Source organism: Arachis ipaensis, chromosome B5 (assembly GCF_059453495.1).
Source record: "Arachis ipaensis isolate K30076 ecotype BB chromosome B5, ASM5945349v1, whole genome shotgun sequence".
Lineage (NCBI taxonomy): Eukaryota > Viridiplantae > Streptophyta > Magnoliopsida > Fabales > Fabaceae > Arachis > Arachis ipaensis.
Window position 1 is genome coordinate 28,131,304 of NC_142440.1, and position 14,788 is coordinate 28,146,091.

The following is a 14,788-nucleotide window of genomic DNA, read 5'->3' on the forward strand; positions in this document are numbered from 1 at the left end:
GTATATCCCTGATAACTTAACTTGCCTAGGTGATCTGGATGAGGATACCTTGGACGTTTTCTTCATAAGAAATTATTACAAGGAGTTAGGCTATGACAAGATCCTTCATTGTTGGTGGCTAGTCCCCGGGAGGACGTTAGAAACTGGATTAAGGAATCTAAACAGTGCAACGAGCTTAGGGAGATGTGTTTCCTTGCTCACAAGAATAATGGATTGGTGGATGTGTATTTTGAGCATAAGGTGTCATCTCCAGATTATTTACAAGATCAGGAAGAAAAGGTAGGCATGGACAATACAGGAGTGGATGTTGCAGAAGAAGAAGGTGCTACGGTCACTCCTAATGACAAAACGAGAAACCCCAGCAATCAATCCCCCCAAAACAAGCCAACGCCTGTCAAAACCATTGACATTCCGAACCCTCCTATAATCCAATACCTCCTACTAATCTAACACCTCCAACTAAGTCAGAATCTCTCACGAATCCAAAACCTCCAAGTCAAGAGAAGCCTCTTGCCAATCCAAATGATCAATCTCAGGCAAAGCCTCCTAATAATCAAAAGCCAAAACCTCCCACTAATCCAAAGCCAAAGCCTCCTACTAATCAAAAGCCAAAACCTCCTACTAAGCCTATTCTCCCTAAAAGTGTGTCAACAGCAACACCCAACTCCACACCCAAATCCACCCTCAAGAAGAAAACAACAACAACCACCCATAAATTTAGGCCTTGTACGAGGAGTGTTGCTAAGGGAAAGGCAGTGATGCAAGAACGACAGGAGGGAGGTGATGCACTATCCTCTGATTCATATGATAGTGACAAAGATAGTTTGTATAAGTCAAGGATCGAAGATAGTTCTTCTGATGATGATGATTATGATAATGATGTTTGTAAGGCTAAGACTGTTAAAAAAGACATCAGATTTAAACATGCTCCTGCTACTGCATTTGCTAAGGATAAAGACCAAGTTACTATTGAGGATATGATGCATTTGTTGAGGAGGTCTCAGATGGGGATGTGGACCTGTGCTTTGTGGGAGGAACAGAGGATGATGCATATAATGCATACGATCCAGGGGCTGACTCAGACGGGGTAAATTTGTGGCATTCTGAAGAAATGAAGACTCCCCCAAATTCAGAGGATGAGGGGACAGATGAGGAGTCCAAAGATTTTTGTCCTGTGTTTAGAGAAGGTATAAGGTTTGGAGAACTGCAATTGGAAGTTGGCATGAAATTCAACACAAAATGGGACTTTAAGGAGGCTGTTAGGGAGTTCACAATCCAAGAGGGCAGACGGATTAGGTTCAGGAAGAATGACAATGTGAGGATGAGGGCTACTTGTAAAGTGAAAGGATGTCCATGGGTGGTGTATGCATCAAGGGATCATGAAGATACTTGTTGGCAAATAAAGACCTTCGTTAATGATCATACATGCCCAAGGGAGGATAAGAACAGGGCAGCTAACAGAAATTGGGTGGCGAGAAAACTAGTCAAGAAGGTTAGGAAGTACCCAAATTTCAAATATTGTGATGCTGCCACTTACTTCAAGTCAAGGTTTGACTTGTTCTTGAACAAGAACTCAATATCAAGGGCCCTCTTTGATGCAAAAAATGTGGTGTTCGGGGATGAAAAGGAACAATACAAAATCCTGAGGGATTATGGTCTTACACTTCTTAAGACTAATCCTGGATCAACAGTTGAAATTTGTTGCACTCCCCAACCAGAATCTGATCCAGTGTTTGAGAAAATGTATGTGTGCTTGAATGGATGCAAGAATGGTTTCAAAGCCGGATGCTGACCGTTGATTGGACTGGACGGTGCTTTCCTGAAAACTCAATTTGGTGGGCAAATTCTGTCTGCAGTGGGGCAGGATGCTAATCACCATATCTACATCATAGCGTGGGCAATTGTTGGCGTAGAAAACAAGGAGAATTAGAAGTGGTTTCTTGAGTTGCTACACCAAGACCTTGGAGACTATAGGCAACATGGGTGGTGCTTTATATCTGACATGCAGAAGGTATTTTTTTATTTATGAGTATGTAAGAAAAAGGTGCATTGTTATCCATAAGTAGAGCTGAAAATTGTATGTATTGTTATCTCTTCCATGTGTTGAACATCTATGTTGTTTATTCATCAGGGAATTGTATGCATTGTTATTCATGTCTATGCTGAATTTTAATACTTAGGATAAGGAACGATAGATATAATGGACCTATATGAGTATCGTTTATCAAAATCAAGGACTATTATGTGTAAATTATCAAAAGTCAGGGACTATTATGGTGAGCGTGAATGAGAGTTAGGGACTATTATGCTGATATGGTATATGGTTTTGTACCAAGGGTTTATTGCCGGCAATGGAAGAGGTGATGCCACGGGTTCATCACCGCTTTTGTGTTTGGCACTTGTGGAGAAATTTTAACAAATAATAGAAGGATTTACAACTATGATCCTTGCTGTGGGAGTGTGCACGAGCCACCACGTATCAAGAGTTCAGAGACAATATGGACAAGATCAAGCACATCAACGAGGATGCATGGGCATATCTATCACAGTGGGGAGGAGAACATTGGACCAGGAGTCAATTCAGTCACAGGCCTAAATTGGATAGTATATGTAATAATACGTGTGAGGTATTCAACTCAAAAATTAAAGAGGCCAGGGCCAAGCCAATCATTACTTTACTTGACGGTGTGAGAATGTTTGTCATGAGAACAATAGTAAAGAACAAGGTTAAATTAGCTAATCATGTGGGTAAGTTACCGCCGGTAATTCACAATCGTTTGGAGAAAGTGAGAAAAGAGTCAAAAATATTGGCACCCAATATGGACAGGTGATACTGGTTATGAGAAATTTGAGGTACATGCTTACCCAGTCAATCATGTTGTTGATCTAGGAAAGCACCTTTGCACATGTCAATTTTGGATGCTGATAGGTTGATTTTATTATGTAGAAAGTAACATTTATTCATACATTATTACCATACACTAAGTACTAACTTGATTCATTGCTATTTCAGATGTAGGAATACCCTGTGTGCATGCCTGTGCTGCACTAACTAGGGTGAACAAAAATCTAGAGGATTTTTGCCACAAACTAGTTACTATGGAATCCTATAGGGAGACATATCAGCATCATTTCAATCCCATTCCTGGGCAGACCTTCTGGGAGATTTCAAAATCTCTTAAGCACCAACCTCCAAAGATTAAAAGGGGGCCAGGTAAGTTACAACAAAAAAGGCGGATGGACACAGATGAAGCTAAATGTGGCTACAAAAAATCCAAACCCACTTCCACCAAGGACAACACAAACCTAAAGAGGCAGCTTGCACCATTCACATGCAGCTACTGTGGGGAGAAGGGCCACACAAAGAGGGATTGTAAAGAGAAGAAATTAGCAGATACTGCTGCTGCAAAAGTAGAAGCTGCTACTAAGAATATAGGTGGAGCTGAAGCTAATGTTGTTGAACATGGTCCAAATGCTGCTGAACCTAACCCCAATGCTGAACCTGATCCGAATGCTGCTGATGACACCAATGTTGGTACGAATGCTCCAGCTGACTCTACAAACACTAATGTCCAACCAGTTGAAGTTGAGCTTTCTCGACCAATTTACTTTGAACCAGAGGAGTCGCAGCAGGTAATCAGTTTATTTTTCATCTAATGACAACTTGTAAACTGTTTAGTGTTATGTAATTATAAGCACATCCTCTGATATACTACAATTCTTGTAGGCTGCTGAAGTATGTACCATCACTAAGTCAAGACCGGATAAGCTGCCACCAAAGAGAAAATCATCTAACTCGCCAACTTCTGCCCATGCGCCAGTTAATCCCATGCAAGGTGCTAGTTCTGGAACAGCTGCAAGGCTTGGCAGTATCCTCAAGTTCATTCCCACTATGGGATTCAAGGCACCTAGGAAGAAAAGTTGAAGACTTTTGTATAACATGCTTGTTGTGTTGGGAGTTATTTTGTATAAGACAATTTGCAAGTAATTTTGTATAACATGCTTGTTCGGTTAGGTTCACTTTGTGTTTATGACTACTTTGTTACCAGACATATGGTTATGTTTATTTTGTTAGCAACACCTTGCTTATGGCTTTGTAAGACAGTCAAAACTTATGACTCATGACTTTGTTGGTTTAAAATAATTAATATATTTTACTATTGCTATATATCCAGATTACCTTTAGTGATACAAGTACAGTTAATATCTCCAAAAGGTTGGCTAACACAGTTAGATGTTGAGCAACTTTTTTCCATTCATGCAAATATTACACATATGATCTCAATCGCATCATTACTCAACATTGAGTTCAAAGTTTGCAAAATACCACTAGTAAGAATAACAGCATTACAGAAACAGCCAGAAACAATAATTTGATCATAAACTTTTGACTCATAACATCATATTCTAATTTTTTCAGCCTCTAACCTTCTGTCATCTTCTGGTCATCATTGTAGTTAACACTTTCTGATTTTGCAGGCACAGCCTCTTGCCCAACATCTGCCCAAACAAACAAACCACACCATCTTTTACCAATTGTCTGCAATCAACGAATGTTTCAATAACCAAATTAGAAGTTGGGGAACGAATGAAAAATCAGGAAAACCCAACAATTACCGCTAACATTATAATTTGGGCACCCAAAAAAGAGCTTATTTGGGTTGGAATTTGTCCTAGACCACCGGAGCACAGGTCGGCAGCCGCAACCACACCATTCTGGTACACGCGTAGCCCTGCTACGCTTTTGGGTCTTCACCCTGTATCCATTGCTTGTTGACCGTATCGAGCTCCCACTGACTTGCCCTTCACCTCCAAACATTGCTTCAGAGCATCAATGTAATCTCTGTTAAATCACAATGGTAGACCACAATTATAGGACGAAGGAGAAAGGAAGAAGAGATACTACATATAATAATCATTCTTAGCTTTTAGGGTTTTAATGGGACCAGGATCACATTGGGTAGAAAATTAAGATTTGCCACGTCAGCTAGCCGTTGCTGGCTCCAGCATGGCATGGGAGGTGCCAGATCATTACTCTATTTGCTGACTGTGCGCCAGAAAGGGTCACAGGGCAACTATGGGTCCCAGAGCTGAATGTGAGGGATACTGTTAGGGAATTTAAAAGTCAAGGACGATTATGGGTAACTCGCCCAATTTCAGGGACCACTATGGGGTTTTAGTCAGTCAAGCCCACCAAATCTCCTTTTTTATTATTAAATATTAAATAATATATATAATTCACAACTATTGTGATAAATTTATAATTTCTAAAAACATAAAAATATTATAATTTCTAAATTTACAAATATTGAGATTTTTACAATTATAAATATATAATAAGCATAATCATAAACCAAGGTTTTTAAAACAAAATAATAAAATCAACATGGGCAAAAAAATGATGGGCCTGTCGGGGAGGCCCGCCCCGCCCCGCTAAAGCCCACGATTTAAGCAGTGCGGGTTAGGCAGAATTTTAAAGTGTAGCGGTTTCAATTTTCTTTTTTGGTGAATTACGCGGACCGGCCTAACGGGTTTAGGTCCATTTTCCACCCTTACTCGTCCTCCTATTCCAATCACTATTTTTGGTTTAGGAAATAAAAAAAAATCACGTGAAGCGGACTCGGCCTAGAAAGAGACCAAGAAATATGTTCACCTTTCACAAATTCCGTTGTCACTTTAAACGCAAGGGAAACAAGAAATATGTCCACCTTTCGTAGATTCAGTTAACATTTTAAATGCAAGGAAACCAGTATTGTATCAAATAAAACTTATTTAACCATCTAAGCGCTGAAATACATTGAGGGCAACATCATTGTTAATAAGCATGCTTAATCAATCCATTACAACCCATACCCATATTTGTCCAATTTTCACACTATCAAATTCAACACTTTTATAGTTTTACCATATTGTCGCTGAATGAATTTGTTCAACATATGAATCACATTTAACTATTTATGCGCGTGCATTCTATGCGTCTTAGTTTAGACTAATCCTTTGTTGGATTTTCATTTAAATATTAATAAATGGTCCATATAATTTAGACACCAAAAGAAATGGCCCATATAATTTAAAATGTGTTGTGAAATAAATGAACAAGGAAGATATAATATAAAATAAAAAAGTATAAATAGAAGAATGGAGTATTGATATTTAATATAATTATCTCATTATAATATAAGTAATTTATATATTTACTAGTATATTGCAATTTAAAAATTCACGGAGAGAAATAGAGAAAAAGAGAATTTTATATGTTATTGTAGTGTATAAAGAGAGAGAGGAGAAAGTATTTGTTATTTTGTGTAACCCTTTTGCCTCAGTACATGTTTTTATAGGTGTACAAAATTTACGTTTCAAACTTCATTAAATTTGCTTCATCCTAAGAATTTGTTTCTTTCAACATAAGAAAAATGAGCTACCCATAAATGGACATCCATCATCCTTATCCATTCTCGTCACAACACTCTCCTTTGGATAACCATTTAGGATTATGCCTCGTTAAAACCTTACTAAAAAAAATCCAATGGAAAAAACTTTAGTAAAGGAAAAAGAGTACACTATCCTTTGTAATGGGGATTGCCTCATTAAAAACCTTGTCAAGAAAAACCCAATGAAAAAAAAACTTGATCAAGGAAAAAAGAGTACAGTCTCCCCTTCTTATCATCATTATTTAATATCTCGAAATTGGCGCATCTCAATCGGATGTATTAATCTTTCAAAGGAGGATTTTGGAAGTGACTTTATGAATAAATCTGCCAGATTGTCATTTGAGTGGATTTGTTGGATATCAATTGTTCCTTGATTTTAAAGGTCATTAGTGAAGAAAAATTTGGGAGAAATATGATTTGTTTTATCACTTTTGATGTATCCACCCTTAAGTTGAGCAATGCATGTTGTATTATCTTCGAACAGAATAGTTTGAGCTATTTTATGATCAATCAATCCACATGATGATAGAATACATTGGAAGTAAAAAATACTCTTGACTTACTTCATGTATCGTTAGTACTTTAGCTTGATTAGAGGAGATTGCTGCTATTGTCTATTTCGTGGACTTACATAATATAGCTGTACCACCATATGTGAACAGGTATCCTGTTTGAGATCTCTCTTTGTGTGGATCAGACAAGTATCCTGTATCTGCATAATCAACTAGTTGTGACTTGGATCCATAGGGATAAAACAATCCTATATCAACCGTTCTATGAAGATATCGAAAGATTTGTTTGATTCCATTCCGATGTCTTTTAGTTGGAGAGGAACTATAGCTTGCTAGTAAATTCACAGCAAATGATATATCGTGTCGTGTATTATTAGCAAGATACATTAGCGCTCCAATGGCACTAAGATATAGTACTTCAAGACCAAGGATATCTTCATTTTCTTCCTTAGGACATAATTGATCATTTTCACATCCAAAGATTTTAAAATCATTGGGGTACTTAATGGATGTGACTTATCTATATAAAATCTCTTCAAGATCTTTTTTGTGTATGTTGTTTGATGAATAAAGATCCCGTTTTTTGTATGTTCGATCTGCAAGTCGAGACGAAATTTAGTCTTTCCAAGATCTTTCATCTCAAACTCTTCTTTTAGAGTTTTTATAATTGTTGGAATCTCTTTAGAAGTTCTAATGATATTTTAAATCATCAACGTACACAGTAATTATAATGAACCCAGATGAAAATTTCTTTATGAAAACACATGGGCAGATATCATCATTCTTGAATCCGTTTTTGGCTATATACTCAGTAAGACGATTATACCACATTTGTCCAGATTGCTTTAAATTTGACTGAGTATAACCCCTGCGAATATTCATTTGGTGGTTTAGATATCTTTAGTCCTTCAGGGACTTTCATATAGATAGCACGATCTAATGATCCGTATAAATAGGTTGTTACCATATCCACTAGGTGCATATGTCGTTTATGGTATGCGGATAAACTGACCAAATAATGTAATGTTATTGCATCCACTACAGGGGAATATATTTCTTCATAATCTATACCGGGCCTTTGTAGCGTACAACTTCATTTTTCTCATTTCGTTTTCTCATAAATACCCATCTGTATCCAACAGGTTTTACATCTTCTGGTGTACGGACTACAGGTCCAAAGACTTTACGTTTTGCAAGAACCTTCATAGCTTCTTCCCATTTTGGCCAATCATTTCTTTGTCGACATTCTTCGACTGATCTTGGCTCAAGATCCTTACTTTTATGCATGATATTTAATGCCACATTATCTGCAAATATTTCATTGACAATTGTCTTATTTCGGTCCCATTTTTCTCCTGTAAAGACATAATTTATTGAGATCTCATCATTTTCACAATTTTTAGGTACCTGAACGTCTTCTGGCATCAAAATTATATCAGAATTTTGGACAACTACAGATGTCTTTACTATGTCTTTTTCAACAGGAATAGTATTTACCTCTTTTCTTTTTTGAAAATTTTTGTCTTTGAAACCGATAGGTATATCATGCTTTTGGCGTGAATTTGTTTCAATGGCCACTTGTTCAACTGGGACATCAATTCGAATTGGGATATTTTTTGCTGGTATATAAGATTTTGTTATCCTCTTTGTATCAGAAAATGCATCAGGTAGTTCATTTACTATTCTTTGCAAATGTATAATCTTTTAAACTTCTAGTTCATATTGTCCTAATCGAGGATTTAAATGCATCAAGGATGATGCATTCCAATTAAGTTCCTTTTTAGGAAGTTTATTCTCTCCCCCTAATGTTAGAAATTTTGATTCATCAAAATGACAATTTGCAAATCGGGCTTTAAATACATTTCGAGTTTGTATCTCAAGATACCTTACTATAGAAGGAGAATCATATCCAACATATATCCCCAATTTTCTTTGGAGTCCTATTTTGGTGCGAGAAGGTGGTGCAATGAAAACATATATTGCACACCCGAATATTCTTAAATAGAAAATATTTGGCTGATAGCCAAATTCTAATTGCATAGGAGAGAACTGATGGTAACTTGTTGGCCTCAAACAGATAAGTGTTGTGGCATGTAAAATAGCATGCCTCCAAACCGAGGTTGGGAGATTTGTTCTCACAACTAAGGGTCTAGCAATTAATTGGAGGCATTTAATAAGTGATTCTGCTAACCCATTTTGTGTGTGAACATGAGCTACTAGATGTTCAATGCTTATTCCATTAGCCATACAATAAGCATCAAAGGCTTGGAAAGTAAATTCACCAGCATTATCAAGACAAATTTCTTTGATTGAATTTTCTGAAAACTGTGCTTTTAATTGAATAATTTGAGCAAGTAATCTTGCAAACGCTAGGTTGCGAGAAGACAATAAACACACATGTGACCATCTTAAATATGCGTCTATTAGAACCAAAAAATATCTAAAAGATCCACATGGTGGATGAATCGGTCCACATATATCATCTTGAGTCCTTTCTAGAAATTCAAGGGATTCAAATATAATCTTTACTGGTGATTGCCTTAAAATTAGCTTTTCTTGAGAACATGCAGCACAACAAAATTCACTAGATTTAAGAATCTTCTGGTTCTTTAGTGAATGTCCATGAGAGTTTTCAATAATTATCCGCATCATGGTTATTCCCGAATGACCCAATCGATCATGCCAAGTTATGAATTCATTTGGGTTAGTAAAGTTCTGGTTTACAATGGCATGTGATTCAATTGCACTAATTTTAGTATAATATAACCCAGATGAAAGTGAGTGTAACTTTTCTAATATAACATTTTTATTTAGATCATGAGTTGTGATACATAAGTACTCATGATTTTCCTCATTCATTATTTCAATATGATATCCATTTTGGTGAATATCTTTGAAACTCAACAAGTTTCTTAGAGATTTGATAGACAGTAGTACATTATTTATTATGAATTTTGTTCCTCTGGAAAATAAAATTATAGCTCTTCTAGAACCTGCTATCACATTGTCTGAGCCAATAATAGTATAAACATATTCTTCTTTTGGCACAAGATGAGTAAAATATATATTACTTTTGAGAATAGTATGCGAACTTGCAATATCCACAAGGCAAACATCTTCACTATATGTTCTTGCCATTTTCTTCAAATACAAATAATAAAATGAGTAGAAATATATGCGCATAAAATTATTTTTTTTGATTATTTTTCTAAGAAATACTGTACATAGTATCTGATGGTAATCAGTGGCTAAGAGAAGGGGGTTGAATCTTAGCCCCTTTTTGTTGAATAATAATTTCTGCCTTTTTAAAGAAACTTCAGAAGATTTTTCTGCTTTTGTCTCCTGTCGAGTTGAGAGACACTTTTGTTTTGTCTCGTGCCGAGTTGAGAGACACTTTTTGTTTTTCGTCTCCTGATTAACAGAAACAGATAAAGGAGTAGGGATGAAGAATTAACACTAGATATATCCTGGTTTAGCCACTAGGTGCAATGTGGCCTACATCCAGTCTCTATCACAACAATGATGGAATTTCACTATGTTTTCACAATATTACAAACACCAATTTCTCTCTAAGAACTACCCATTCCTATCTGGGGCAAATCTAGATTCTACACCCAATCTGAATTTGACTAGGACTCAAAACCTAGCTTTCAACCACAAAGTGCTAACCCAACTTGCAAGGGAATCCCCACAGGATCATGAAACACAACATACAGATGTACAAAGAAACTTTGAGACATCTATGGCTTTTTCTCTAATATTGCTCACTGCCTTTTACCTATCACTGGCTTTTTCCTACAAATCTCACCATGTTTGCCTTTTACCATGAGACTCAGGCAGACAATACTAAGAAAAAGAAAACAAAATGAACAACATTGAAGGAGAAGAACTCAGGAAGCTCGGGTAGCTATGAGAACTTCGTGCTTTTACTTTCTCTCCTTGATCTCAACCCTTAGCCATTCACCCTTAATATAGAAGGGGAAGCTTCCAAGATTGAAACCAGTTCAACCAACCCAACAACATCTTCTCCAATAAATAGCCGCGGTTCAGACAAAGAGAAGAGAGAGGGAAAACCAAAAACCAACATGCATGTACCTCTCTCAACCCTTTTCATCAAGCTCCTTTAATCTGAACCCTTGATCTTATCTTTGGCTCCAAGAAAAGATTCGGACTCTTGATGATCTTCTGACCCGGAGTCGCTTCTTTCCTTCCATTTATGCTTCTTCCTATGTGTAGCTCCAGAGGCTATCTTCTTTCTTTGATGAACAAAAATGGAAATGAGCTTTTGTAACTGAGATCTTCTTCTCTGATAGAGGCAGATCCTTTCTTTTCTTGGTATGGAGGATCTTGAAGCTCTTCTTCAAAATCTCGCTTTTAATTGCAAAAATCTTGCCATGCCTTTCTTCAGATCTTCTTTCCTCATAGCCTTTCTTCCATAGGCTTTTCTTGTAACTTCTTTTTCTTCTGATGACTTCTATCTTCTTCTCTGACAAATGATATGACTGAAAACAAAGAGAGAGAAGAGACAAAGCTTTCAATGCTCAATTAAACTCAATTTAATTTTGAGTTTTGGTTACCAAAAAAAGTATTCAACCAAAATGAATTTTATCTTTTTAGTTACCAATGCATGAACTTAATTGAGTTAAAATTTGAAATTCATTAGTCTATGGGAGTAGGTAACCAAACCAAGCAATGAGATCTTTGGACCATTACTTTCTTTCTTCTCTCAATTCGGATCAAGGCCTTGTTAGATCAAGATAAGAGTTTACTTGGGCTTGTGATTTGGGCAATTTGGTTTTCTTTTATTTCAGCATTCAATCACTTATATTAAAATTAATTTTTGCACAAGGCTTAATTAATTTTAAATAAGAAGTTAGGCTTATATTGCCTTTTGACCCAATATAAAACTTGCACACTAACAAACACATTAAACAACCTATTGAAAACAAATAACAATTTAATAATTTAATAATGTTTGATCATCAAATTAGATATTAGTTTTCCAAACTCAACAGTATCATATACTAAAAATTTTATTATTATTATTATTTTAGAACTTGGCACATTTAGTAATTTTGAAATTCATAAATATTTTATTATACATCATACTTAAAATTCAGATGCATAGAAAATAAAAATTAACAATAAGTTTCTTACATTATTTATTTACATAAATACTTAACAATCTCACATATTAAACTATTTCATCATTGATCAAATGACCAATATTTCCTTCAGGATCTTCAAAAAAATCAGATACATGATAATGAGTGGTGGAATTTTCAGCATCATTTGAAACGAATAGGTGTCTTGGGGTACAACAGGTACGCGACCAATGGCCCTTTCTATCACAACAAAAACATTTATCCTATGTTGATTTATTTTGCCTAGTGTTTCTTTCTTTCTCCTACTTCTGGTGAGATCCTTTCTTGTGAACATAATTCTTCTTCCTTCCATAATTTTTCTTGTTACTAAAACCTTACCATTTACCTCTTCTGGGGTAATGATTTGCCGCATTTACTTTAGAAAATGGGGCGGCGCCAGTTGGGCACGCTTCATGATTTTTTAAAAGCAACTCATTGTTGCATTCAGCAATAAGAATGTAAGAAATTAACTCAGAATATTTTTTAAATCTCTTTTCTCGATACTGCTGCTGTAGGAGCACATTCGAGACATAGAAGGTCGAGAAAGTTTTCTCTAACATATTATTATCAGTTATTTTTTTTCCACAAAATTTCATTCGTGAGGTGATTCCAAACATTGTTGAATTATATTCATTTATGAATTTAAAATCCTCTAAACACAAGTGCGTCCATTCATATCGGGTTTGAGGAAGTATCACCGTCTTTTGATGATTGTACCTTTCTTCAAGGTCTTTCCACAGATCTTCAGGATTTTTTAATGTGAGATATTCATTTTTCAATCCTTCGTCAAGATGACGACGAAAAGGCACGGACCTATGCTTGATAATGGGGGGCACTTGCCCCCAGTCTCATTTTATTTTTTAAACAAAAAAAATATACATATATAATATGCCCCCATTTTAAATTTTAAATGATCCCACTATAAATAAATTAAGCCCAAATTATTAAAGCCCTAAACCCATTTTATCTTTCTATTATTTTGACTATTAGCTAATCTAATCAAATTTAGTCTTCTTCAGTTCTCAAATCCCAGCCGTCACTCATTTATTCTCTTAAACCCTCTTCTTAGTTTCATGTTTTCAACATTCTTTTTCTATTCCTTATCTAGTGGTCATATTCTCTTCATCAAAAGGTAAATTTTAAATTCTCTATTTTGTTTTATATAGCTCTCTATGACTCTATGTATCTTTTAATTTCATTGTTTCTCTTTTTGATATTTTTAATTACAAATTTTAATTCAAACAATTATAGTTAAGGTATTAATCTATTTTTTTATTCTCTTCATGAATTTATATATTTTATTTTATTCTCAATTTAGTGATCCTTATTATTTATTTGTTTATCTTTCGTTCTATTCTATTATATGTAATTATGTTGCATATAAATTTTTAAAGTGAATTGATCAATTTACTAATTTAGAATATATCTTTTTTATTTTTAGAAATAGTAATAGAAAAATATTTAAAAAAAAATCTACCACTAGAATCTGAAGTCACTCCATTAGTCTCTTCTAATAAAAAGAAGTTCTTAGAATTCAATGTGAAAAGTCTGGTAGCTGATCCTGGACAGCGATTCAAAATTTCAAATTATGATCCAAATGACAGAGATGAAGTTAGACGAGCTTATTTGCAAAAAGGTCCTTGTCAATCAAGAGAACATGATTTTTCACAAACAAATTTTGGGATTTCTCTCGTAGATTTAATGCTGATTGGTTTGATGAATTTGGCAATTAGTTGGAATATAGTATTTCAAAAGATGCTATCTTTTGTCTCTGTTGCTATCTTATGAAACCTGATGGTGCGAGTGGTGATGCTTTTGTAAAAGAGGGCTTTTCAAATTGGAAGAAGAAGAAGCGATTACAAATACATGTTGGAAATCATGATAGTGCTCATAATCAAGCTTGAAGAAAATGCGAAGCACTCATGAAGCAAAAGCAACATATTGAAGTTATTTTTCAAAAGCATTCAGACCAAGCTAAAAGAGATTACCGAACTCACTTAACAACAACAATTGAGTGCATTAGGTTATTATTGCGGCAAGGATTGGCTTTTTATGGTGATGATGAATCGCACAATTCAAACAATTAAGGTAATTTTTTGGAGCTTCTTGACTTTCTTGCTCAACATAATACAAAGATTGATTGTGTTTTTAAAAATGCTCATGAAAACCTTAAATTAGTAGCACCTAAAATTTAAAAAGATATTGTTAGAGCTGCTGCAAATGAAACTACTAAAGTTATTATTGATGATCTTGGAGATGATTTATTTGCTGTTTTAGTTGATGAAACTCGAGACATTTCTGTTAAAGAGCAAATGGCTGTTTGTTTGCAGTATGTGAACAAAGAAGGAATTGTAATGGAGCGATTTCTTGGCCTTGTCCATGTTTCTAGCACAAATGCGTTATCGTTAAAAGTAGCTTTGGAATCTTTATTAGCAAAGCATAATTTAAACTTAGCAAGAATACGTGGACAAGGTTAAAATGGAGCTAGTAATATGCAGGGAGAATTTAATAGCTTAAAAAGTTTGATGTTGAAAGAAAATGTTTGTGCTTTTTATGGTCATTGTTTTGTTCACCAACTTTAATTAGCACTTGTGGTTGTTACAAAGAAACATGTCGAAATTGTACTATTTTTTTAATTTACTTGCTAGTTTGTGCAATATTGTTGGAGCTTTTTGTAAACGTAAAGACATGCTTCGTGAAA

General features: G+C 35.2%; 1 protein-coding gene across 1 annotated transcript; it reads left to right on the forward strand.

The window, feature by feature from the left end:
* Nucleotides 1–3,099: 3,099 nt before the first annotated feature.
* Nucleotides 3,100–3,925, forward strand: LOC148563694 (uncharacterized). The gene is made up of 2 exons (XM_088487707.1): nucleotides 3,100–3,633; nucleotides 3,728–3,925. Exons 1-2 carry the CDS (start codon nucleotides 3,100–3,102, stop codon nucleotides 3,923–3,925), a joined length of 732 nt encoding a protein of 243 aa, XP_088343833.1.
* Nucleotides 3,926–14,788: the final 10,863 nt, after the last annotated feature.